Source organism: Lagopus leucura, unplaced genomic scaffold (genome assembly GCF_019238085.1).
Source record: "Lagopus leucura isolate 7727_CA_CO unplaced genomic scaffold, USGS_WTPT01 Super-Scaffold_100048, whole genome shotgun sequence".
NCBI classification, from domain to species: domain Eukaryota; kingdom Metazoa; phylum Chordata; class Aves; order Galliformes; family Phasianidae; genus Lagopus; species Lagopus leucura.
Genome location: NW_024962294.1, coordinates 1,681,039 through 1,707,777, shown reverse-complemented (window position 1 = coordinate 1,707,777; position 26,739 = coordinate 1,681,039). Strand labels below are relative to the sequence as shown.

General features: G+C 52.8%; 1 protein-coding gene across 3 annotated transcripts; it reads left to right on the top strand.

The window, feature by feature from the left end:
- Positions 1–202: 202 nt before the first annotated feature.
- On the top strand, positions 203–26,232 carry RSPO1 (R-spondin 1). 3 transcript variants are annotated; one of them, XM_042885087.1, is made up of 8 exons: positions 11,216–11,269; positions 11,395–11,470; positions 11,605–11,716; positions 19,084–19,452; positions 21,084–21,275; positions 22,179–22,328; positions 22,676–22,864; positions 23,461–26,232. In XM_042885087.1, the coding sequence occupies exons 4-8, from the start codon at positions 19,359–19,361 to the stop codon at positions 23,616–23,618; spliced, it is 783 nt and encodes a 260-aa protein (XP_042741021.1). In that variant the 5' UTR covers positions 11,216–11,269; positions 11,395–11,470; positions 11,605–11,716; positions 19,084–19,358; the 3' UTR covers positions 23,619–26,232. The 3 variants fall into 3 exon arrangements, with proteins under 3 accessions (XP_042741024.1, XP_042741021.1, XP_042741022.1); XM_042885088.1 differs by adding an exon at positions 12,107–12,284 and having other exon boundaries at positions 11,395–11,716; XM_042885090.1 differs by lacking the exons at positions 11,216–11,269; positions 11,395–11,470; positions 11,605–11,716 and adding an exon at positions 203–288.
- Positions 26,233–26,739: the final 507 nt, after the last annotated feature.

The following is a 26,739-nucleotide window of genomic DNA, read 5'->3' as shown; positions in this document are numbered from 1 at the left end:
CACAAGAAGGGGAGCGGTAGAAAGGCCCAAAGTGGTGAGGACAGCCCACAAGTGGAACTGGCAGGACTGAACCCCAAGAGGGTGGGAAGGGGTGGATACAGCGCTGGAGACATGAGGTTCGGCGCTGCTTCCCAGCAGAGCCTTTCTGGAGAGGCACGGGACAGGGGATGGGTGCCAGCGGGCGCCCGGCGGTCAGCCTGCTGCAGAGCCCCAGTGCGGGACAGCGGTGCCGGCACTGAGCAGCCATCCGGGTGGGAGATGTGCGGGGACAGCAGGAGCCAAGTCCAGGTAAGATCCCAGCCGGCCCCTCCGCATGGGCACGGGGTGCCCCATCCGCTCTGCAGTGCTGCTCTCCGCGGTGAACCTCCGCGCTGGGCTGATCCATCTTGGCTTTATCTCCGCCGTCCGACAGCGCGGAGCGGGGCTCGCTTTGGCTTTCCATAAACAAGATAAGAGGTGGAGGGAGGAGGGGGCAGGAAGGGCACCGGGGGTGGCTCGCAGGCAGCCCCGCTCCACGCTGTGCTGCTGGGAGCGCTCTGGGGCGGTCCTCCTCCTCCTCCAGACCAGATCGTGCTCTTTGAGAAAATCCCAGCGCTTCCCCATGGAGAATTAATTTGCACAAGGCAGAAGAAAAACAACAACAACAAAAAATTGTTTTTAGAGAATTTCTCATTTCGGCATTTCGTTTCTCCTCTCTTCATTGGCGTCCCTTGTGTTTTTGTTTATATCGGTACGCCATCCGTGATCCCGCGCAGCGTACCATGAGCTGGCACAGTGTGACATAACACAAGTGCTGAGATAGCCTATCCGTTCTATTTTAGTTCGGAGGATATTTTAAACTTTATGTTATCCAGGAAATTTCTGAAATATTTGTCTTCATTCCAAGCCAGAGAGAAAACAATTTCTGAAATGTCGGAAGTTGCTGTGAAATAAGTAGTGAGCGCTTCCAGCTCAGCACAGGGGCAGCCCTGGCCCTGTGGGCAGAACTCCTCACCCCATGCCCTCTGCAGCTCTGTACATGTTCATCTCCCAGCAGCGGTTGTGCACTCAGTGTAGGTTTGGTAGGGGGGGACAGCTGATGGAAGGGCATGGGGAGGGCATCCAACACATCCCTGTGTCAATGGGCAGCTACGGGTGCGGGGAGCGGGATGGGTTGGTGTTTGGTACTGCAGCTCTGCTGTGTGCTGCAGCCTCCAGCACGGGACTGGCAGAGGGATACAGTGGCAGCGGGATGTGGCAATGGATGTGGTGGCAGCGGGATGTGGTGGTAGTGGGATGCGGTGGCAGTGAGATGTGGTGACAGCAGTCAGCTCAGGGTGCAAGGATGGGCAGCACCAGCATGAGCCCATGCAGTGGGGGCAGTCCTGGATTTTCCCCCCTCTTTGGAGAAGGGTGCAATGCTGCACTGGGAGGGCTGAAGAGTTATGTTGTGTCCTTGGTCAGTGCGCACTGGGGCCTCTATGGGTGCTCTGCAGCCCATCCCAAGCCTGAGAGTTGGCTGACACCTTGAAGAGAGGCTGTGCTGAGCAGAGCAGCCATCCCTATCAGCCTCCCCTCTCCTGGATAGGTTTTCTTGCTCCAGGTCATGCCAGCAGGTATCTGGAGCAGCCCTGCTCTGCAAACCCTCTCTGCTTTGGGATAGACAAGTGTGGGGACAGTGGGGCTCAGCTGGCAGCACCAGCAGGAGGGCTGTGCTCAGGGTCCCATCTGTGCGCGCCCTGCTGGAAAACACAGTCGTTTTCCCAAAATAATTGTCTCTGCCTCTGTGCTGAGGCGCTCAGAGCTCTGCCTTGTGTATTCTGGGAACCAACGATTTGTAAAGACACGCTACCGGGCTAATCCTCCATTAGCTCCCACAGCACAGTCCAGCTGGGAGCTGGCAGCTCTTTCCCTTCTCCCACTTCAGCCTGTTAAAATAGCGAGCATCTCTGCAACAAGCGGTGTACAGGTTTTGACTTATACACAAGGCAGAGCAGCAGCTCTGTGCGGTCGGAGGCCAGGGCTGCACGGGCACGTCGTCCTCCCATGCCAGCTGCTGCCAGCATGGTGCTGTGCCATGCACACAGTCCCGGGGCGATGCCAGCTTTGGTGGTGAAAGTATCTTGGCTCTGCCCCAGCTCCAGAGCCGTTGTTATGCCCTGGAGACACTCTTAGGGAAAAGAGCACTTTTCACGGCACGATTTGCCATGGCTCTGGTCCATGAGCTAATACATTAGGGAAGCAATAAAATTAGGCACTAAAAACAGATACCTTCCTCTCTGTGTGCAGGAAATCTCATGCTCTGCGTGGAGCTTTTAATAGTGAGCACAGTAGCACTGTGAGTCTTGAACTGAAGATCACTCGTGCTGTTCCCTACGGTGGGGTGTGGGTTTGCTGAGCTGCGGCTGGGTGAGTGCTGGGGACAGTTAGAAATGGGGACACACACATGGTGAACTCTCGAGGGAGGTCTGGGAGAGCAGAGAGGATCTGGAGCTCAGGCTGCCGAGGTTTTCTTGGCATATAGGTGTGTGCTGGCAGACATCAGCCCCAGGATCCTTCCCACCTTCTAACATGTAGTGATCGTGGAGCTGGAGCTGGTGTGCACCGACGCCAGCTCTGCCAAGGAGGATGGCTGTCAGGGTGACACCTGCAGCCAGCTGTCTGTGCATGACAAATGCAGCCCTGAGAGCCGTGCTGCACCTGGGCTGTGCATGCAGCATGCAGGAGGCAGAGCAGCAGGATCCCACAGGCTGCCCAAACAGGCACTGGCACCCACAGCCCCCACCCCTCTCCTGCTCCCTTATTCCAAATAGTGCCACTGCAGCTCAGTGTGGGGTTATAGGGAGGCTGCAGGACACGGTGCCTGCACTAGGTGGAGGGGACTTGTGTCACCCCAAGGGACAGCTCAAAAGCTGCCCCTCTGTCACCTTCTGGGTGAGCCTGGGGGTGCCCGGGAGCAGGGGGGAGGACGTCCTCTGCAGCACACAGTGACCTTGGGGGCGAGCACTGTGCTGTGCAGGTGGAGTGGGCTCATCCCTCAAAAACACAGCCACCCTGCAGCCCCCAGGAAGCCCCCTCACGTTGCTGCCCCATGTGTGGAAGGAAGGCTGAGAGTTTTAAGAAAACTCATTTTGAAGCAGACTGGAGTCTGTCAGAGCAAATTCGTTGCAGTTTCTGAGAGCCACTTGTTTCTGGTTTAGCCCTGGGAAAAGCAACTGGGCTACAAATGTTTACCTTATGAGGTAAACCATCAATATCCTTGAAACTTTGATTAAAAAAAATACCGCACTGGAGCATCTTGTGGGTTTCTTTCCTTCTCCCCCCGATGCGTTTCACAATATGCCAGAAGCATGGCTTGAGTTAGGGCTTTGGCAGGGGCTTTTATCATGATGGATATAGTGGAGGCTAGAAAAGAAATTTGGTTATCAGAGAATGCCAGAACTCAGCTTCCTTGCACATACATTTAATAATGCAAAAGTTCTCCTTTAAAGGTCTCCTTAGAACAAATCCCAGTCATCACAAAATCCATGCAGATAAATTAAATTACATTTTAATAGTGGAGAAGTCATTCCTGGGCTGGGCACAACAGTGAAAGTATGTTCTCTCTTAGGCAAAAGTAGCATCAAAGTTCTGAATGTTACCATATGAAAAACTTAATTGGAAATGAAACCCCGAAGCTTCCAGGGCAAAGGCTGCACGAGGGGCTGTCAGGTCCATGGTAGCTCTGTTGCTGACACTGCAAGTATTGCAGTGTTTCTCCCCCCTCCTGGTAAATGGAAGGGCAGCTCCAGGAAGCAGCTTCTCTCCTGTTTGCTGGGGACAGATGGTGGCCATGGGACCTCCTGCCTGCAGCAATGAGTTGCTCATGCACTGATCCCCCTGCACGCACCTGGAAGTGCTGGAGGAGACTGGAAAGGGCACAGCAAGGAAATAGGTACTCATTTCTGATTTACTTTAACTGCTGGTGGGGCTCCGACCTTCTGCTCTGCCTGTCCCAGGCTGAGGCTGCTCTTCCACACATGGGATGGAAGCAGGACACGTCCAGGGCTCTGCGATGGCCCCGTGCCTTTGTCCCTTTGGGAGTGACTGCCTTCTGTGCTGTGTGCCTGCTGCATCTCTCCCCATCATCAAAACCTTCCCATGCAGGGAAGTGGGCAAGCGGCCACTGCAAACCTTTGTCCAGGAGGAGGGGAGCTGCCCATTGCCCAAAGCCTCCACACACCCATACTTGGCACAGCTTTACTGCAGAGCCCTTGGTCATTTCAGTGATTTTTTTTTTTGTTACAACCCACCTTTTCTGAACCTCATGGCTCAGTGCCCTCAGAGCATTGCAGGGTGCGGGGCTGCCCTGAATGGGTGTCCCTGCAGGGAGGGTGGTGGCTGAGCTCTGGGACATATTTCATGCAGATGAGAAGAGGCGCTCAGCCGTTCCCTGGAGGCATCACTGCATTTTCCCAGAGAATGGCTCATCTGAACTTGCACTGACTGTCTCCAGCCGCTGAGCCCTGCAGCAGACGTCGCTACATCTGCTCCGCCGCCCTGCGCGGCTCTGGCTGAGGGCTCCTGAAGCATTCTTTCCTTTGCCTCAGACCATTGTTTTCTGCTCTGCCATCCTTTTTCGAGCCCTGAACAGTCCATTCTCTTCTCCGCACTGTCATCTTGAAGATATTTAAACTATGGACAGACTCTTTCCGTGCAGACACGGAGCTCGAAGCGGAGTGCATATGCAGCATGAAGTAATGGGTCTGGACCAGGGCTGCAGGGCAGCGCTGGCTGCACGCTGCACCCAGCCCTCCACTTTCACATCCCCCCCCATCATTCTCCCCATCTCAGCCTTTCCCTCTCCCCACCTTTCTGCAGCACCCGCTCCCAACACTGCGATCCCCTCCCTACCCAGCGCTGGGCGTTGCTCCTTCTCCATGTTTATAGAATTACCCAAATCTCTAGGCAGAATTCGCTCCTTACAGAGCATGGCACTCAATTAATTATATAGTTTAAAACACAATGCACATCCCCTCTGCACCAGCAAAGCTGACGGCTCCGCTGGAAATCTCTCCAAAGCCGCAGTGCATCAGAATTAAGGCCGTATGCACAGCCCGAGCCATGCTCCTTCCGCGTGCTCACAGGATACCATCTTTAATTATGACTAAAATCATTACAGATGTACTGCAAACGGCTCAGAGAGCAAGCGCATACTGACAGCTTTTGTGATATGGTTACAAATTACTTATTCGCCCTGATTTCCATGGAGTGATATTCCTCACTGCCTCGTGCCTTCCTCCCCCGGCTCCTGCTGCACATGGGGACATGAGGACAGGGCCACCTCTGCAGCCATCACCGGTGCTGGGGACTCCAAGGTCACCCGCCCGTGTCCCCATGCTGAGATGGGAATCTGCAGCAATTACAGGCCTCCTGCGTGTCCTTCCTCTGGGTTTTGTCACACATGGTGTCTCACATCTGGGATACGACCGCTCGGAGGGGGTGGCAGTGCTGTTTTCAAGCCAAGCTGTAGCCGTTCTCCCCCTGGCCGTGTCAGGCTTTACAGCTATTGCGGTTATTTTGGGGAGTGGTAGGGTTTTTTTGTTTGTTTGTTTGTTTGTTTTTTATGTTGCAAGAATTAATATTGGGAAAAGTGCCTTTTTTTCCTCTTCCCTCACTGCCCTGGGAAATGTCAGCCAGCAGGAATGTTCCCCAGAGCCGCTGGTGGCTGAGGGAAGGATGGGCTCTGGTGGCTCTTCGGGTGCCCCAGGAGCCCAGGGAGGGAGAAGCTGCTCGCAGAGCAGCCCTCAATTCAAAGCACTGCGTTCTGTGTCCTCCTGCCTGATCTTCTCCCCATTCCAGCTCTGGGGAAAGCTATGGGATGTGCTGGAAGTTCCAGCCCTGTGGCCTGTCATCATTTTAGCTTGACTTTAATAGTGTCTCAAAGCAATTCACTTTTCCCAAATATCAAACCCCCTCAAAGTGATGCTGGGAGAGGCAGGGCTGCCCCGCACAGCCCATCCCATAGCAGGGCTGGGAGATCCAGGGGCGGTGCTCCCCATGGAACAGCCTGTGCTTCAGCCCAGGTGATGCACTTTGGAAATACACTGATGTATTAAGATTAGGGTTCCTGTGGGTTTGTTAAATAATTCGACTTTAATGCTGGAGCATCATAGATTGGTGAGATCAACACAAAGAAGAGCTGCAACTTTGTGCAAAGGGAAAGAAGGGGAGTGAAGGCACACACTAAAGCACAAGTGAGGTTTAGATGATTGTCCTGCTACAAAGATGCCTTTTCCTGAAGCAAACCACTTTGGGTGGAAGCGAGCAGTCTGCCCAGGGCCTGCAGCACTGAGCACCTGCACACTGCAGGGCGGAAAGGGCAGCGGGGAGAAGGATCTCCCAGCTATGTCCCATTTGCAGAAGGAGCTGAGCTGGAGAAGAGTGATAAACTCAGAACCAGCAGAGGGCAATGCATGGGGTAACGCATGGGGCAGCTCATGGGGCAGCACAGTGGATGATCCATAGGATAGTTCTTGGGCTTGTGCACGTGCCATGGGGAAAAATATCAAGGAAAAGAAATAGTGAGTTGATGCTCGGCTGCATCACCTTTGCTTATGGCCCCCACCCTCCCAAAGGATGCTACAGGATGCAGGAGGAGCAGCTCTGTGCAATGCAGGAGGAGCAGCTCCCTGCATGACCACTGTCTGCCCAAAGCTGCCCCTGTGAACCCCCCTGCTGCTGCCTGCTCCCCGGCCTCCTGTGTTTTGTAGAGGAAATTTTACAGAAAAAAAAAAACTGCAGAAGTTCCTGCCTCCACAAACAGAGCGCTGCTGTCCCTGCCAGAGAGCTGCTTTGCCTCAAGGAATCTGCGAGATCTGTCCTGCTGTGATCTGTAACAATATTGGGATTAAATTAGCTTCCCTGAGCTGCAGAGGGGTCAGCGTGTGAGGCCCCCTGGTTAATCCAGCAGGCCAAAGAGAACAGAAGCCTCCCTGCATCGGGAAAGGAAAACAACGGGGTCTGTTTGCAATCCGTGGAGCTAATTCAAACAGCATTCCTCAAACAACAGGGGAAAAGGCCCTTCGAAGCGAGCGAGAAAAGGAGCGTTTCCCAGCATGCATGTGATGCCAGGCAGAGACGAGATGCTGCAGAGCAGGACTGCTTGCTGGGTGCATGCACGTGTGCTGCTGGCGCATGCAGTCACCGCCTGCCCACTCATGCCTGGTGAGCGAGGAGCCCGTGGTGTTGTAGCATGGAGAAAAGCAGCACGTTGCAGCGATCCCAGAGCAGAGCAGCTCCCCATGGCCGTGTGGGAGGAATGATCCTGCGTGCCCCTGTGCGTGACCCCCAAGTGCGGCTGCGTTGGGAACTTGATAGTTGTCTTTGCAACCAGAGCAGTTGTTTATGCAATAAGTTAGGCACTTGGGATAACTGTATTACCGGGAACTGAGGACTGCAGGTGTTCAGATATTATTAAAAACAATTGCCCAGGCTATCAATCATCCTGCGCTAGATAAGCCTTCTGCAAAGCAAACCTTTTTGTCAAAGAAGGGTGCGGAGAAGCAGAGCAGGGAAGGTCTGGAGCTGCAGCGCTTCAGAGTTGATTTCAGCAAGTTCTCTCTTTCCTCCTGGTGTCTCTGTGAGCGTCTTCTCTGCTTTCTGCTTATGCTGAGATATTATCAAAAGGCTGATGAGGCACGGGGCATGAGTAATGCATCCTGTGTGCCAGCTGAGGACTTGTAGGCACTGGTATCTGCAGATAGGGTTAATGTCAGGCGGAGCAGAGCACGGTCTGCCCCAAGCTGTGGTGCTCAGCACTGGAGCTGCAGGGTGGGGATGTGCCATTCACAGGGAGAAGGTGCACAGATGGTGTCAACCTGGGTGTCCCCAGGAGGGGTGGGGACTCTGCTCAGGGGTGTTGTCACCTAGCAGCTGGGGGCACAGGGAGATGTAGGGCAGGAGATGTAGCTGGGGGAGCTTGGTCAGGATAAGAGCAGAGTTTCAATGGGAAGGGAAGCCAGGTGCCCCAGCTGTGAGCTTGGGGCTGTGGGAGCTCTGTTTTCTCTGTACAAATTGGAGGAGTCTCCTCTTTGGGGTGGGCGCAGCGCTGCTTTGTGAGGAGTGAGACAAGAAGCTCTGCAAGGGGACGGCTGGAGCCCAGCCAGGCAGCATCACCCAGGCTGGGGGGTTCTGGTGGCTGAGCATTAGACCTGCAGCTCACTTTGCTACTTAACACAACAAAACTTGCTGAATTCAGATGCCGAAAGGTATCAGTGCTTCCAGGGGAGGATCTCAGGGAAGCCCCAAACAAAGGAGCACCTGGCACTCAGTGAGGTTTCCCATGCCTTTCCCATTTATGGGTTTGGATGGGAGCACCAGGTCTTCAGGGTTCAGAGCAGAGGGTTTTTGTGTCACCTTAATAATGAAAGCAAATATCAGTAGGATGGCAAACTGGCCAGCAATCTGTCCGATGCTCCTAGAGGAAGCAGCGTGGTGCTCTGCTGAGGCTGATGCTTTTGCTGTTGGAGGAGTAAATCCGGTGATCCTCTCCATGATTGCACTGGGCCGCTTGTAAGCAAGAAGAGATGGTGCTGGGAATGAAGCCTTGGGGAGGCTGAGCAGGAGGAGTGGGACCTCCTGAAGCCCCTGTGCTGCTGCTGCACCAGCACCTGCTGAGATGGGAACCTCTGAGACAGCAGCTCTGCTTCCAATCGGGAGCAGCTTGGCTTTTTTACCCCGTGAAAATGTGGAATTTCATGTTCTTTTGTATAAGAGAGAAACAGCCTGTTCAGGATTAATTTAGGATCAGCCTCAACAGCCATTAGTGAAAGAAAAACAAAGCGGTAAATTAGCTGCCTGTCAGAAGGGGGAGAAATGTGGGACTCGGTGCTGGATTTATTGTGCAGGGTGTTAAGGCAGGATTTAGTGTGATTTAGCATCCTCTGCAATGATACCTCCTAACACCAGGTAGCTGGCAAGCCCCTCTCCTGCCTTCAGTCAGACCCAGCACTGCTCGCTAATTACCGGTGTGCCCAGTAGCCCCGTTCCCACCGCTGGATTTGTCCATAAAGCTCTGTCTTCAGGGGTTTATTGCTCAGTTATAAACATTTGCTCCGCACTGAAACTCGATCTATGTCTGTCAGCTGGGCTGAGAGAGGCTGGGAAGGAAAAGGTTTGGTTATCCCACATGAGCATAATATGCAGAGCTTCTGTCCATGAGGCTGCTCGCTCTTAGGTTCCATTATGGGATTTTGTCTCAGCAACATTGGGTATCACTTCAAGACATCTAGGATAGAGAGCAGAAATCTCCATTCAGAAGTAGAGCAGCTCTTTGATATGGAGGCCGATGGCACTGCCCACTTTGCATCTGTGCAGTGCTCAAACCACATTCAGTAATGCTCCTATGAGACAGCAGTGAGCTCAGAAGGCGCTGGTTATGGGTAGGAAAGCAGGGATATTGAACAAAGTGCCAAAGAAAATTCAGGACAAATCAAACTACCATACGCATATGCTGAATTTTCCTCATTGTGTGTTTTGGGCTGTTTCCTATCTTTGTCTTCCCACCTGAAGAACGCAGACCCCAGTGATGAAGTGAAGACAGTGCAGCTCCTCGTTTCTTTGAGACTCTCTGCACGGCACAGCCTGCTCTCCTGTAATGTCCCTGTGATAATTTGGAGGCAAAGACAGAATTTTACTCATTACAGAAGGACGATGGCATACGCTCCAGCAGATCTCACACCTACAATGAAGGCCGCCATGTGCTCAGATGGGAGGGATGCTGAGCCATTTCCCGGGGGATCGGGGCCGTCTGGAGCCACATGGCCACAGCTGCCATTGGGGCAGTGGTGGCTGCAGAAGCAAGGAATGCCTGCTAAGGGATCCTCCTGCCTGCCTCATCCCAACCCAGGAGAGACTTTGCTTCTCGACTTCATTAACAGCGCTGCAACTAGAGCAAGCGTCACATCCATCTCTCATCCAGCCACTGAGAGTGCTTTCTGGGGATAATCTGCTGTCTCCTGGCTCAGATCAATACTGTAGCACAGAATTGATGGCTGGAGGAGGAACGGTGGCCGGAAGGGGGAAAGCAAAGATGGAGCATTTGGTGCATTGCCTTCTTCAGCTCCACGGGCTGCTGCTCACTGCAGTCACACGTTTGGGCTGCGAGGGAACTGCTTTGCTGGGTGATTCCAACTAACCCACACATAGAAAGTTTGGATGGTGTCATTGCTGACATCACCCCTCAAAGACCACAACATTGCCTCCGGACGGAGACAGGCAGAGGCATTATGATGAGGAAAGCCTTAGGCAGGGCCATGGAGTCAGGCAGGAAGAAGACGTGCTGCATCCTCATGTGCTGAGGATGGTGGAGATGAATGGGAAGGGAGACATTGGTATGGCCATTGCTGTCCCATGTGTAACACTTGAATGTCCCCCTGAAGCCAGCCATGGGTGGGAGTGGGCTAGAGACCCCGACTTCTGGCTCCAGAGCTGGGGGATGAACCCAGGGTGGTTGGCACCATGTCTGCCCCACAGAAACAAGGGTGAGGATTGTTGACATTGGGGACCACTGCTGCCCATGCTCTCTTGGTCCTCCTTTGCAGCAGGCACAGCCGGGTGCAGGCAGGGAAGGTGCTGGGTGCTGCCCAGCTGCATCCTGACCAGCCCACCAGTTATGGTGGCTCCTGGGGACACCAGGGAGGTGCCACCCTTCCCCTGCACACATGCCCCATGCAGAGCAGTTGGTCCCATGTCACTCCTGTGTTAAGGAGATGAAAGGGAGCGGGGACACAGCAAGGAGGAGAGGGGACAGGGCTCGGGGCAGGGAGCAGCACGGCCCCATGGCGAGGATGGTGCTTTCCCACGTGTGAGCGTTTCCTCCTGTTGCACAGCTACAGGGATGGAAAAATAACCAGGCTGTAAAGCTCATCAGCTCGATGTCTCCCCCCCCCCCCTCCGGAGAATAATAAGCTGCTTTTAATATCTGACATGTTTATTAACAGATGCAGTTGTGACAGCTGATGACTTCATATGCCAGTTACCACTGAAATGTTAGTAATAACTCGGAATTAACTGTCATAAATAAAAAAGACTACAAAGAAAACGAGATGTTGTGTCACTCTGCAGTAATTTACTGAGACCCCGTTGGCTCTGGATGCAATGCTGGAAGGTCCTTTGTGGAGCTCCAGTCCGGGTTTTGCAACAGTCACAATATTTTGGCTGGATATTGTCTTAGGAGGTGGTACTAGTGGGGTGGAATTCCCTCATGCAGGAGTTTGCACTAGATGCCTTTACAAAGCTGGACACTCTGGTAATAATAATAATAAAAAACCCCTACCTGGTGGATGGGGATGGAGTCTACGGCATTGAGACCTGGATTTATTAATGTGCAAATTGCTCTGATATGATCACATACTTTCTGCTTTGCATACACAGGGAGCAGCGTGGGCTGATGGAGTATGAACTAGCCTGGGCGATCTTTACGAGCTGAAATCCTGCACATCACAGAAGGGTTTGTTTCTCTGCGCAAAGCCTGGGATGCTGTTAGGAACCTGCTTACAGACACGTGAACAGAGCCCCCAGACCCAAGAGCACCAGCCTGCTCCATGAACTCGCCATGAAAGTATTTTGTATTTTTTTTGACAGAAACGCGCACGTAACTTTCGCTGGAGGAACTGAGGATTTTTGTAGTTGGTCTGGTAGTGGTTTAAAACCAGTAGAGCCTTTGCAGCAGTGATGAGGGAGTGACAAGTCAGAGGTAAGGGTTTCAGAATGCATGTTTGTTTAGATGAAGCTTTTGCAATGTGGGCTGCTAATGAGGAACGCGAGCCTTGTCAGCATCCGACTTGCGGGTTTGCCTTGTGCAACGCGGATAATGAGTTCAGACAATGAAAGCTGTGAGAAATCACAGCCCGATCTGTCGGGATCCCCCACCCCCAAGGTGAGAGGGGCTGTGCAAAGGAGCCGGGCTGCTGCTCTGCCCCGTGCCGCTGCAAAGCTCTCCAACGGAGGGGCGAGCCGTGCAGCTCGGTGCGCTGCCTGGTGTGCAGCTCGGTGCGCTGCCTGGTGTGCAGCTCGGTGTGCTGTCGGATGTGCAGCTCGGTGTGCTGCTGGTGCCGGGTTCAGGGCTGGCTTTGTGGTCCCACAGCTGCTCAGTGTGCTGCTGCTGTCCCAGTGGCTGGCGGAGAGGAGCATGCCTGTGCCCTGCAATGAGGGAACTGACCCATTAAGTAATTACTGCCTCGATACTGTCCTGCTGCATGCAAAACTGCCTGCTCCAGAGGACGGGACCCATGGGGACGCAGCAGGCAGCCGAGCAGTGCGGGGTAAGTGTGTGCTCCTTGGGTTTTGGGGTGTGGGATTGGTAAGAAAATGGTTAGCAGTGATCGTGAGAATAATTAGACATCAGCGTTAACACCCAGCGCCGCTGTGCAGGGGAAGTGCTGCTGTGTCTGGGTGCTGGTGGGCAAGCCACAGGTTAGGCTCTGTCCCATGGGCAGGAAGGGACACGGCTCCATTCTTGGGTGTCCCCAGCACCCATCCAAGTCACGGCCAGGTCTGACCCATCCTTGTGGTCCTGCACACCTATGGAGCCAGGGCACAGCGTGTTGCTGACACTGGGAAGTTTTTATCTTTGGGCTTCTATGGTTTCTATCGGCTCAGACGTGCGTTCGCCTTGAGATGGACAAGGAGTTGTTCAGGTTTGGGCTTAAAGGAATGCTTTACAGAAAAAGGCATTACAGCAGGGCAGTGCCGGCGGAAGCAATGTTGCACAGTGTGGCAGGATGGAGCCTTTGATCTCCTTTGAACAGGTTGCTGGGCATTGGTGCAGATAACCATGCAAGCTGAAGGTCTGGGATCTTGAGGCAGTGTTTAACAGTGCTGTTTGGTGGCCAGGCTTTTGCTGAGACCCACGAGGACCCAGTATTTGCAGCAAAACCTCTGCCTGCAGCACTATCCAGCCTGAGTTATTTTGTCTGAAGTCCACCTGTGACCCCGTGTTCCTCCCTGCCAGCTCACTCCACCTGCCCACCCAGGGCCAGGACGTGATGGCTGTGTGGGATGCAGGCACTGAGCCATGCCTGGAAGCCCCCCTGGGGACGAGGCTCCCTGCAGCTGGATGTGCACCCAGCCTCACTGTGAGAGCAGCAGCACCACCCTGAGGGACGAGGCAGGGAGAGAGCAGTGCTCTGCAGAGACGGGGCTGCCACCCCACCAACACACCCCAAATAATGTGGCGTGCACAGGTGGCTGCAGGGCACAGAGCAAAACTCCGTGTTCCCATCACCTGAGCTGGACCTGAGCTGAACCAGCACCTTTCTGCCTGAGCTACGGGGCTGCTGATAAAGCAAAAGGTAGAGGGGATATAATGTACAGCATGCTAAGGGGACAGCAGAGGGGTGGGAGAGCAGGGTCACCTGTCAGCTTCCCATAGCATCGAGGTGCCCATGTTGCCTGCAGCCTCTTCTAGAGGCGACTCTGCAGCCATGCCCACAATGTCCATGGGGATGATTCCCTGTGACTGCAGAAAGTCTTCACTGCAAACCACCCCGTGTTATGTCAGACTCTGTGGAGTTCAGTGCTGGTCCCACTGCCTCAGGGCATGAGATGCTGTGATCCCCTCAGACACAGAGCTCAAATGCATTTACAGCAATAGCCGAAAGCTGGGGCTGCCTTGCTCACTGCCTTCTGCCAGCACAGCAGCAGCAATGCCCCATGCTGAGGCTGCTTGCTGTTTTCTCCCAGCTGTGTTTTTCGTTCTGCTCCTGAAACGTGTGAGGCTCAGGTTTCCCAGGTGGTGCCATGTCAGTAGGAGAGGCAGCACGGGGGGGTCCTTGCAGGGAGCCTAGTGATGCTTCCACTGCCTATGGCTGAGAAGAAAGCCCTCGGTGCTGCTCCATGCCTTTGCCTTGGGTTTGCTCTCTGCCTTCTCCTGGAGAAGCTGCTTACACAGTAGCTTGTGACTCATTGGGCTCCTGTAAGCCCTGGAAGTTTGCTTTTAAAAACCATATATTTAGAGTCAATTGTATGACATCGCTGTCAGCCCTCGCTTGGCCACGCTGACAGTGAAACTCAGCACCCCGCTGTGCAGCAATGCAGCTCCTGGGGCTGTTTGTTGAGGAGCTCTTTTGGTGGAAGGCTCTGATTTTCAGAGCCCACCTGGCTTGTTATGGTCTGAAACGGTCTGCTTTGGAACTCCTGCTCTGAATTTTGCTTTGGTTTGCTCCTGTTGTAGTGCACCATGTCCCTGCTTGTCACCTGGGGGAGGTTGGATTACTGTTGTGAAGTTAAATCAACCACACTGGGTTTTTTGGTGACCCCATCTAAGCTCTCAGGCAGGCTCCAGCTCTGCAATGACGTTGGGATGGCCTCAATGCATTGCCAGCTGCTCTGGAGGTTGAGCAGCCGCATGGCACAGCCCACAGCCCGCCGCGTCTGCCTGCGCTAGCAAGAAGGGCAGTGGAAATCCCCCAGCAAAACATTTCCTGGCGTTTTACAATGCTGAGCACAAGCACTCCCAGAGCGAAGGCTGTGGCACCAGTAATTGCTGTCGTACTCAGAGCTGCTACTGTGCTGGGCACTGTGCAAGGTGCCCAAGCAGAGCAGAGCGGGTGCTGGGGATACGTGGTATCACCTGGAAGAGGGGCACCCGCAGGCAGGAAACTGTTCCCTGTGTTCCCCACTTACGGGGTCACAGCACGGCTCTGAGATACGGGGGAATGCAGTGCAGAAGCTGGTGGAAGGAGTCAGACCTCAACAATGCTGTGGAGAACGCCGCTGCCAGATTGTTTTTTATTATTTTATTTTTTCAGTGAAGTTTATGGGTTAGGGATTTTGCAAAACTTGGCACTCGGATATAATATCAAATGAAGACCTTCTGGTTTGGAAATTTGACTTAATGCAGCCTTCTTTTATTGCTTCAGGGATTAGGCAGAACAAAGTGGCTCTACATGCGCTGCGCAGGGCCACTCGCGGGCTGAGCACAGTGCCCAAGTCGTGCATGCATGGGGTGCTCCAAAATCACTTCTTGTGCAGCACGTTGCTGTTCTCTGCCTTGCTGCAGAGAAAACTGCCCTTGGAAAGGCAGTAAGAGGGTTCCCATCAATGAGCATGATGTGCTCTTGGTGAAAATGGCCTTTGCAGTGCCAGTTCTGCACTTCAGGCCCTCACTGGTGATGGGAGCGAGCTGTTCAGAGACTCTGAGATGGGTGGAGCGTTTGATGTTGCAGCTGCTATTGCACCTTGCAGCCCTCACCCATTGCCCCTGCCTTCTGCATGGTGTAGTTCTGCATTTGCAGAGTCCTGGTGCTGAGCTGCTTTCTGGTGCTCAGCCCTCTGTCCTCCTCCTGCCTGTGCTCAGCTCTGATGCAATGAGCTCTGCAGGTGCCGGATGGGAACCTGGTCCCTGCGCCTGTGTAGTGTGCTGAATTCTGACCCCCCAAAGGCTGCAGCCAGGCCCCAGCCCCAGCACAGCCCATGAGATTCAGATATCTCATTGCCAAGGGAAGGTAAGGCATGTGGTGAGATAAATGGATGTGTGGGCTTCTGCTTGTTTAAAAGATGCCTGCTTTCCAGCTGGTGATGTCCCACCTGGTGGGACCTAGCCCTGCTGCAGCAGAAATTGGGAACAACATCATTGGGAAAGCAGAATAAATGGATGCAATCTGGTCTCCTGGTATCTTTACGCCCCACAAAGAGGCTGCCAAAGTGAAATCCAAATTATCTGCCCATCTCAAGGATGTGGAAACTCAAATTCCTTTGTCCAGCATCCCACGGGCAGCTCCCGGCTGCTGTCCTGACTCCAGCCCTTACCCAACATCTGGTCCTTCTCTTCCCACTTCAGTAAACCTTTGGAGAGTCCGTTTACATTACTGATAGCCTGATACATCCAGCGAGAGGCAATATATCAGCAATTTAGTTATTGCGGATTAGGTCTCGAATATCCTGGGGATATAATGTTGGTCTTTCTCACCTTGTGTGTAGGAGGACTAATGGCAAATTATCTGGATGGTTTACATTTTCTGGTTTGTATCGGATCTCCCAAGGACCAATTTATCCTGATTGAATTGCAAACAAGGCTTACTGTCATCGCAGATGCAGGGGCCAGGTCTCTCCATAAATGAATTCAGAGTAATTCGGGTTACCCTAAATTCTTCCTGTCGATGGGATAATGGCATAAATCCTGCTAATGTTTAGACTGGGAATTGTTTGCAGCAACCTGAGCTTGACTGATAGCTGGAATAGTGTAAAGAATCATAATTTGTGTCCTGAGGGTGGGAAGTGCTGGGATCTCAGCTCCTCTCCCACTGGGCACACCATGGGCACACGGAGGCAGATGAACGTGGAAAGTGCACAACAGCCAGGAGATGAGGAGGAGAAAATGCTCACATTCAGAGCTCTGGGTTTCCCATGGCACTCCCTGCCCCTGTGCTTGTGCAGCTGAGGCACAGCCTCACACTGGCTCTTGGCACATGGGGCAGTGTTTGCTCCCTGAGAGCATCCCTGCTGCTGTCCCCGCACCGGGAGAGGTTTGTCCGTACTGTGACTGTTGTGTAAACAGCAAAGGACACAGAGCTGGTTCAGCTTGTACTTCCTGGGACACACGTCACCCTCACGCTGCAGGGATTAGCAGCAGTGCAGTCGGAGCAGCGGTGGCAGTGCTCTGCTGGTGCAGCTTTCAGTGCTAATTTGGGAAGAGTTTGTTCTGTGCTGCTGCGCTGGCACAGCACTGCTCTTGCTGGTGAGCATCCCTGAGCTCCTCCTGGCGTGCTGCGCTGCACCATGCCATGCCGTGTTGTTCTACAACATGCCATGCTGTACCATTCTGTGCCTTGCCATGCCAAGCCATTCTGTGCTGTTCTGTTCCATACTGTGCCATGCCGTGTGCTGTGCCACGCTGTGCCGTGTGTGTCGTGTTGTGCCATGCCATGTTGGGCTGTGTGCATGGGAACTGCTGAGTCACGGCCTGAACCTCTGATTGATCACCTGAGGTGAGCCATGAGTCAGCCAGAGGAGCAAAAGTGAAGGCAATTCACCTGTGCTGCTGGAAGGGGTGGAGCCAGGCTGCACCCCTCCTAGACCTATTTAAGAGCTGGCTACCACTGGGGGAGGGTCTCATCTGGAGATCCCTCCTTCTGGTGTTTTTTGGTGAGCCCAGCATAAGGGTAAGCCTTCCATTTATTCTCTTTTGTTATCGTAATCTACTTCACCTAACTCTCTTGTTTATTTTGTGATTGTAACATCTTAGTATCCATTGATTATACAGCTGTGCCACATCATTTTGTGCCATGCTGCACCATGCGTGTGATGCTGTACCCTGCCATACCCTGCTATGCCAGGCTGTGCCATGTGGTGCTGTGCCGTGCCATGCAATGCCATGCTGAGGGTCCACACTGCCTCACCTCTCTGTGCATGCCAATGAATGCTGCACAGGGAGAGGCTGCAGCAGCTCAACGGTGTGATCTCTGCACGGATCTCCTCTTCGGTAAACACTCCCAAACAGCCCAGCTTAAGCACTTGACAGTGTTTATAAAGCAGCTTGCAGTAAACAGGCTGGGAAGTGCAGAACAAGTTGGTGTTTACACAAGCGCCTAATTATTTATTTGAAAATCCCCTGGATGATGCTGTGGGCTGTAACAACAAGCACATGGGCAGTGCCTTGCAGCTCTCAGGGGATCTGCAGGATGAATACAGTGAAAAGTTCAAAGCTGTCGGGCAGGCGGATGCCAGAAGTGCCCTTTGGTGCCCTCCCAGCAGTGTTGGTGTGCTTGGAATCAGCGCTGCCCCAAAGCTCCCACTCATCTCAGCATCTAGCTGCACTGCTGCAAGGGTTGCTTCCTTCAGCAGCTTCCCCTCTACTGCTGCTGTGAGAGGCATTGAAGAGCTTTTCTATCATTTGTGTGTTTTCTATCATTTGTGTGATTGCTCGTGGGCTTTCAGTGTTGATGCTGGGGTGCAGGAAGCATCTTTCTGGGCACAGGGCTTGCTTCCAGCTGGATGGCTCCCATGGTTTCTCCAGCCATGGGATCCAGGTGTGCTGTGGGATGTAGGGTGACCCCTCAGCATGGCTGAACATGGGGTTCTGCACCCCTTCCCAATGCTACAAGCTGCAGCTGGGCATTATTCCAGCCCCATCACTGCTGCCCATTCGGGGCACTGGTGATCGCACAGTTATTATAAGGGGATTAAAACCATTTTCTATTTCTACTGACCTCACAGAGTGAATGTTGTCACCTTTATTCCCACACAATGGCAACAGTTGGTTGAGCTGTGTTTTGCCAGCTGCGTAGAGAGGAGCACAGCCCCGTTGTGCAGGGTCAGAGCTTTCTGTTCAGCCTGGAAGTCACACTTCCTCCACTCCCAGTGCACACAGAGCCACCCTCGTGGCCTTTCCCCAGAGCAGAGCACAGTGCTGCTCCTCCAGCAGAACTGCAAGCATCCCTGCACACCGTGGGTTGGGCCCGGCATCACTGCAACAGCAACAGCTCAGCATCCCACAGACCTCTGCATTGGGCTTTTCTTTCTTCTCCCATTACTTTAAGCAGAGAAACACGTCACCTGTCCTGATTGCACATCTCATTGCTCTGAGCGTGTCTGTTGGCTGATGCAGAGCACACAGCTGTGTCAGTGCTGCTCCAAGGGGAGCTCAGGAGTTTGCAATTCTAAGAGCAGAAATGCAACATTTCAGCAGGTCCAGGACAGTCCTGGCTCATCCCCAAACTTGGAGACAAGTCCCCAAGCTCTTCAGAGTTGCCCCATGCCCAACTCTACTCCCAGTCCCCAGAGGTGCCCACCTGATGGGAAACATCCTGTGCTCCTGGCAGCCTGCAGTGACCATCTGCTGAGGAGCACTGGCACTACAATAAACATGTTAGAGCTACAACCATGTGCAGCATCAGCAGATGGCATGACCACATCAGGCATTTCCCTAGGAAAGCCATGTGCTGTTATTATGCCAAGCAATGACTTGCAGGTGGGCTTGGAGAGGGATTCCCCCCATGCACTGCTCCCCCAGTTCTGCTCCGTGACTCCCTGCAATGCCAACCCAATCCACTTTGTATGGGAACGATGGAGACCGGTGTTTGTCATCCAGTAGAATTAATCCCTTCTCCTCTTTCTTTCCAGTTCCTGCACCTGCACGTGGAAACTCCGAGCAGCTAACGCTGACTGCCCGACCCCCCGATGGGACTGGACCCGAGCTCCTGCGCTCCATATGGGGATGAAGGTAGAACCATGTTACCTGCTACCTAAGGTCTCTGCTGCTGCAGTGGTAGCTGGTGGATATGGTCCTGCACCAGGCGTCGCACACAGACTCTCAGCTCTGAGCCAGCCCAGGAGGTTTTAGTGGCCACGGACTCCGATCACCCTGCGCTACAGGGCTGCGGCGCTGGAGAGTTACTATGCAGCTTGGACTGTTTGTGGTGGTGGTTTTTCTAAGCTCGATGGATCTAACAGGCGGCAGCAAAGTGGTGAAGGGCAAGAGGCAAAGGCGAAGTATGTATGAAACATTTCCCTTCTCTCCTTCTCCTGATGCTATGCAGACTGGGAATGCTTGTCCATGCAAATAGCGAATGTCTGCCTGTGCAGAATGGGAGTGTTTGCCCGATTAGACCAGGAATATGTGCCCATACGTGGACAGCCTCTTGGAGCCCGGTGTGGTCCAGGTGCTCCCCTTGTCCCAGGCTGCTGCCCATTGCAGTCCCTCTTCTCCTGGTTGCCCTCATCCAGCTGCAACCCGAGGTGCATGGGAAGTGCAGGTTTTAATTACCAGGGCAGGCTTTGGGCAGCCCCACCCAGGGACTCGACTGGCTCCAAAGGCACAAGAGCGGCCCCATGGGTTTCTCCTCCTTTATGCAAGCTCGTTTTAGAACTGGTTTACATTAGAACTGATTTAAATTGAATTATATAAAAATGATTTTATGTTAAAACTGACTGCTGGAGCTCCGTGAGAACAGGGAAAGCTGGATGTCATGGCTAATGTTATTAGCGTGGCTCCCAGCGAGTCTCGGCTCATGCATTTGCCACAGAGGCAGACCTCAGCTCCATGGGGAGGGACTGGGCCAGACCCCCAAGGGCCTGCAGCCCCAAACACAGCATGGAGGTCGCAGCCCAGACATGGAGCAGCCTCCAGGGATCGGGGCACTGCAGGATCCCAGGCGAGGGGTGCCTCTACTTTCTGCTTCCTCTTCTGAGGCTGCAGCTGCCTCTGCACCCTGCAGGTGAGCTGGGACCAGTTTTAGGGTGAGGACAGGCAGCAGGGAGTGTGCAGAACCCCAGGTCTGCAGGAGGGCAAGGAGAGCTCTCTGACACTTAGTCTGGCCTGGGAATGCTCTGGTGCTCTGCTCCTGCTTTTGAAGTGTAGTAAACACGGCATTTAAAAGAATACATTTTAACATACACAGTCTTTCTATAAACAAGGACACTGCTTGCATAATAAACTAATAAAAAGAACCTGCATTCTAGCCTGCAAAGAATGCTATGGGTTTCAAAACAAGCAGCATTTTATATGATAATTAAAAGCAGAAAACTCTCAAGACAGGGGATTGAGAATTTTTCTTGGACTAAACTTAGGAGCTGGGAACACATCTCTATTTTGGGGGCAGAGAAATCTCCTGCATTGCCAGATAGAGCAAGCGTCAGAGGGGTCATGGTGAGACAGAGCTGGGACTCAGCCTGACAAGAAATACAAGGCAGGCTTCTCTGAAGATGGTTTCCCTCTGGTTCTGTGTGGCTCTGTCCCCTGCTTGTCCCAGAGGTGCCTGGGGTGGTACTGATGTCTGGCCTCTGGTATGGTGATGTCCTGCTTGAATGCTGCTTGCAGCTTGTGGCTGCTTTTGAGCCCTGGTTCTGGTGGTGCTGGAGCTGCAGGCAGAGCAGGGTGACCAAGGCATTCCCCAGGCAAAGCCACGCACAGGGACAGGGTTGATGAATTATTGAGCTGGGTTTGATTTGTTCTCTCTGGGCAGCAATTGTGTCAGGACGTGAACTCGTACTTTGCATCAAATATTTATGGCAGCTTTCCTCAGAAGGGGATTTGTCTCCAGGAAGCTGCTGGCTGCCCTCCAAAGAGGCTCTTGCACAGCAGCGATGCCCATCTCACCACTGCCTCTCTCCTGCTCTTGCAGTTAGCACTGAGCTGAGCCAGGGCTGTGCCAGGGGCTGCGACCTGTGCTCTGAGTTCAACGGGTGCCTGAGATGTTCCCCCAAGCTCTTCATCCTTCTGGAGAGGAATGATATCCGGCAAATTGGGATCTGCCTCCCATCCTGTCCACTGGGATACTTCGGCCTTCGCAATACAGACATGAACAAGTGCATCAGTGAGTATCAGCACTGAGATCCTCCACAGGTCCCTGTCCATGCTGTGGGCAGGGGTAGCAGTGAATGGATCGTCCATGAAAGCAAAGTGTGTCACCAGCAGTGTGCAGGGCTGCACTGCTCTACCACAGTGCCTTCTGCCCCATACGGGTGCAGTGATGTGGGATCCTGGAGGAGAGGGATGCTGACACCCCTCATCTTTGGAAGGGAGCAGGAGGAGCAGTGCTGGCACAAGTACCTGCTCTTCTCTCTGCCCATCTGAATAACAAACGATCTCTCTGAACGGAATCCTCAGCCCAGCTCTGCCTTGTTCGGCCAGAGCACCAGAAAGAAGCCTGGTGTGGAAAAATGCAATCACTTCCCTGGCAGTTCTATGCAAACCACCTCACAGCCAGGTTTCCATCCAGCTCGCTTTCTTTGCTGCACATGCTGGAGCTGCAGCTGGAGCAGCTGACACTGGGCTTTATTCTCTGCACTTTCCCACTTTGGCAGACTGACGCTCGAGCTGAACACAAGCCCAAACCTTTTCCACCCTGCCTGACGTCCACCTGGCAGCTACTGCAGCATAGTGGCTCTGTCCTGCAGCAGGGAGCAGCTCAGAGGAAACCAGCATCCGAGCAATCTGCATGAGCAGGGCTGGCAGGACACACAGAGACTCTCAGTGGAGCCAGGAGCAAACTGTGGGGAACTGTCTGGAGCTCCCTGAGCCTTTGGTGCTCAATGATGCCTCTGCCCACACCTGCTCCTTGCCCACTCAACCCCTTGCATGGCTGCAGCCTCAGCCCAGGCGCACACACAGTGTGAATCACAGCTCCTGTGTGCTGCTCTGCTCACCAGGGCTGCCAGCCGTTGTTTGCGTCAGGCTTCATGACGACTTTGTGGTTTTGTTTTTTTTTTCCCTCCAGAATGCAAAATCGAGAACTGTGAGTCCTGCTTCAGCCGAAACTTTTGCACAAAATGTAAGGAAGGTTTGTATTTGCACAAAGGGAGATGTTACGTCACATGCCCTGAAGGCTACTCTGCTGCCAACGGCACCATGGAGTGCAGCAGTCCTGGTAAGCAACACTGAGCTTTCAATGCATTTATCGCTACACGTTGGTTTAAGTGATCAAACCAACCCCTCGGGGATGCTGTGTTGGTGCCTAACGGGAAATGCTTCAGGCAGCTTTGTACACAGCCCTTGGCTGGGCACAGCACGGATGGGCACTGCAATATTCATGCAAATTGCTTTTGGAGCACTCGGAGCTCATGGTGTGGTAGGAAAGGGGGTGCCAGGAAACCTGGGAACTGCTGGGGAAACGCACACACTGCTCTGGCTCCACTGGGAGAGGGGCGGGAGGGCTCCCCGAGGTGCAGCAGAGAGAAATGAGAGATACCTTTGGCCTCTCTTGTTATCTGGCAGCACAATGTGAAATGAGTGAGTGGGGGCCCTGGGGGCCCTGCTCCAAGAAGAGGAAGCTGTGTGGCTTCAAGAAGGGGAACGAGGACCGAACGCGGCGGATCCTGCAGGCTCCCTCTGGGGACGTGTCCCTGTGCCCCGCCACCACGGAGGTGCGCAGATGCACTGTGCAGAAGAGCCAATGCCCCGAAGGTGAGTGTGGAGCATTGCCTCCTTTCCCCCAGCACCTCTTTATGTGGCAGTGTTCAGCCTAACGGTCCAGCGCTGTAAATGTAAATCCCACCACCTCTGTATGGCGTGGGTGATTTGTTTTAGGGTGCAGAGCTCCCTAATGGGGAGGGACCCCAATGGGATGGAGCATCTGGGCAGCCCCTTGGCCCTATGGCTTGCTGCCTGCCCTGCAGGATGTGGGTACTTCAGCAAACGAGGCAGCTGAGCAATCTCTGTGTGCTGCAGCAATGGGAGTTGTCGCCTCCTTCATGGGAGTGCTGAGGTCTGTGCTTTCCCCTGGAAATGCAGTGTCAATAGGATGAATGGTGGCTTGGTCATCCTCTTATGGGGTGCACAGGATTGTGGCTGGGTTGGCTGCTTGGAGGGGAACCGGTTCTGAGCAGTGAGTAACAGCAGGGAGGGTTGAGCCCCACCTGGCTGCGAGCAACGCAGGCAGCAGTGTGACAGCAAAAGGCCTCGGGCAGCAGCGGGGAAATGCATGCATCAGGAGTCCTGCTGGAAACTGCAAAGACAGATCCAGGCCTGATCCTCCTTTGCTGCTTTTTGCTTTGTTGCAGGGAAAAGGAAGAAAAAGGATGAGCAAGGAAAGCAAGATAATACAAATGGGAACAGAAATCGGAAAGACACCAAAGATGCAAAGTCTGGCACCAAGAAGAGGAAGAGCAAACAGAGAGGGGCTGTGGCCCCCACCACATCCGCCAGCCCTGCCCAATAGCTGCCCCTTTACATCACCTGATGGCAAGACTTCATTGCTGCTATGTATATGAAAGCTTTATTGAACCAGAGCACTGCTACACAACATTACACACGTCAGAAAGACAGAGCTATACTCCTAGACTAGACTCGACAGAAGCCACATCCACAACACTTAAGGAGGCGGTAACCCCAGCACCACGGATGGCATCCACTGGGGCAGTGGGACACTGCGGGACCAGAGGTGAGGATGAACCAAGGACGGGGGCATGGGGCCACGGGACACTTGCCTCGTGCCCAGCCAGCCACGGGGACTGGATTTCTGCTCTTCCAGACTGGGGAACTGGATTCACACAAAGGCAGTGTCCTCTTTCTCTACCCCCCAACCCTTTATTTTGTGTTTTAAGCTGTATGACTTTATCATTGAGAATAATACATGTTAAACGTTTGTGGTAAGAGGTCAGTGGTATCTGCCCTGAATCTGCTTCAAAGAGTTATTTCGAATTAAAAGCAAAGCAAAACCAAACCAAAAAAAAAAAGCAAAAAACAAACAAACAAAAAAAACAAAACAAAACAACCAAGACGACAACCGGCTTCCTGAGTGTGTGGTTCATGCCTTGGCCCCTATGGAGGCTGGTGTCCCACAGGACAGAGACTCATTTGTGGAAGGGAAACTGACAAAAGCTTTAAGAAAATCCCAGTAAATGCTGCTGGCTGTGCTGCAGCCAGAGCTCAGTCTGCTGCCCTCACAGGACTGCGCTGCTCCCTGAGGAAGTCGCCATTCAAGGACCTGGCTTGAGACAATGAGAGCTAATGGCAAGCTGCAGGCTGCAAAATGCTGTGATTTTGTTTGTAGTCACAGCTCCCAGGCTCTGCTCCTGGCCAGGGACAGGCTTGTCCATCTGTCCCACCACCACCCAAATGCACAGCAGGAGGGAATGAAGGTGGGAGGGGGAAGGCAAAGCTCAGGCTCTGCAAAGTGTTTAAGTTTGGTAGGAGCCACCAGTCTCCATGTCACCGATGGGAAGATCCTGGACTCAGCACAAACACTTCTGCTCTGCAAGAATTGGCACCAGGCAGAGGAACCAGGAGCATGGTGCTCAGTGGGGACCTGGCGAGGCTGCAGCGGGCGCACGCTTCTCACTGGGCTTCTCTGCATGGGGAGCCTTGCCCTTGGCCGTGCCACAACATGGCACATTGCTCCATTTCCCTGCTATTTTAAAACATGCTTCCTCAATATAAATATTGACCCTTCGTTCCTCTAGAGTTCAGCAAAACTCCTTTTGTTCCAAGGGATGGAGCCAGGCAGGTGCCACGGTCCCCAGCGTTGTGCCAGAGCTCCTGGCTCCCCAGGAAGGGAAAGGGGAAGGGGAAAGCTCACTCCAGAGCTAAACCTGACAAAGCCGAGTCCTGCTGCCCTTGTTTTGCACCACCTCTGCCTCGTGTGGAGGTGGGTGCCTCCCCACCAGGTCCCGGTGTTTTGGCTTAGCTCAGAACGTGGGAGCTGCATAGTTGTTCCAGCTCCAGGGCTGTACCAAGCTCTCCATGGCTGCTCCACTGGCAGCAAAACCTTTCAGCCCATCATCCACTTTGTGTTTAAGTAAACAAGAAGCCGTTATATCTTTTAAAGGGGATTCCATTTCAGCACAATGATAAACGAGCAGCATACCAAGCAGAGAGAGAGAGGTTCTTAAAGTCATCCTTCCAGTTGTTTATGGATCTTGTTCAGACGATTCCTGAAGGCCTCCCAGCTGAAAGATCAGATCTCATTTTGCTCTCCAGCCTCAGCTAGCCTGTGAAATAGGTATTTTGTTTGCAACCTGGCACTGCATGTAAGCAAACTCATTTTTCCCTTCCGCTTTTCAGCAGCAATAGTCAGTAACCCTTTCACAAACCTCAGCTTGCTAATTCAGGAACTCCTCTTCCTTCCCTCCTGCTTCAGTATCTCAATCCAGTTCTCAACAAGGATTAAAGAGAAGAGAGAGTGCATTAGTAAGGTTTTAGACACTAAGGCTCTGTTAACTAACTGCATTCCCTACAGTAACTCATGGCAATACTAGCACAAATATTTCAACACTCGACTGCATATAATAAATCAACACAGCATATCTTGTAGACATTTCTAGAGTTTTCAGAAGAACTGAAGAACTTCTTTCTGTTGCACCCTTTTCCCTTTTTTCTTCCTTCTTTTTTTTCTTTTTTCATAGCAAAATGGGAGGAAAGAGGGAGAAAGGCAAAGGAAAGTTTAAAACGTGTATTAGGAAAATCAGGATTTTTCACTATGGATGGTTGAAGATGAAATTTAGAAAACTTAGAAGGGAAATATGAAAAAGAAAAGTCAAATTTCTTTTTTTTTTTTAATTTTTTAATCAGCTTGAAAATAGTGCTTTTTCCCACTCTCAGAGAGCTGGTTCATGGAAGAGCTTAGAAGCATTTTGCCTTTGACCAACGTGGTTTGCACGCTGAGTTCAACAGTCCAAAGCAGAGATTGCCTTAGGTTGATGTCATCTCAACTCACAGCCACACGACTGCTCTCTTTCAGTCCACCAAATAATACCTGTTGTGGTGTTCTCTCTGTGGCATCACTGTAAAATATGCTTCTTTAAACACATTAATAAATAAATGGGTTTGCTGAACAAGCTCTGTTTGCTTCATTCACCCCAACGGGGGTCAAATCCCTACTGATTGAAATTAGCTAGAAAGCAGGAGTGAGAAGGTCTCTCCTCAAGTCACATTCCCACCCACCTCCATCCATGACCATACGGGTCAGGGCACAGAAGTGTTGCTCTGGATTCCACGTGTATCCATGTTCCACACTTGTGGTGCTGGAGAAATAGTTGCTAGGTGTGCAGACAGACAGGCTGCTCCTTTTTCAGAAGTTTCTTTGCATAGAAAAGATCTTCGTTCATACACTGGACAGACCTACTGAAAAACTGCAGGAGAGTTGCTAGGCAGTTGACTGAGCTTTGGGGCAATTCTCCCTGAACAACAGGGAATGAAGGGTAGGGGCGGTGCGTTAACAGCCTGCAGCCACACTTTTGGAATTGTTTCATTTCCATTTAATTTGCCAAGGTTTAGGAGCTGTGGCAGACAAACTGCACCAAACACAGGCTGGCTGTATTATGGTCTTATCCTCTCTGTAT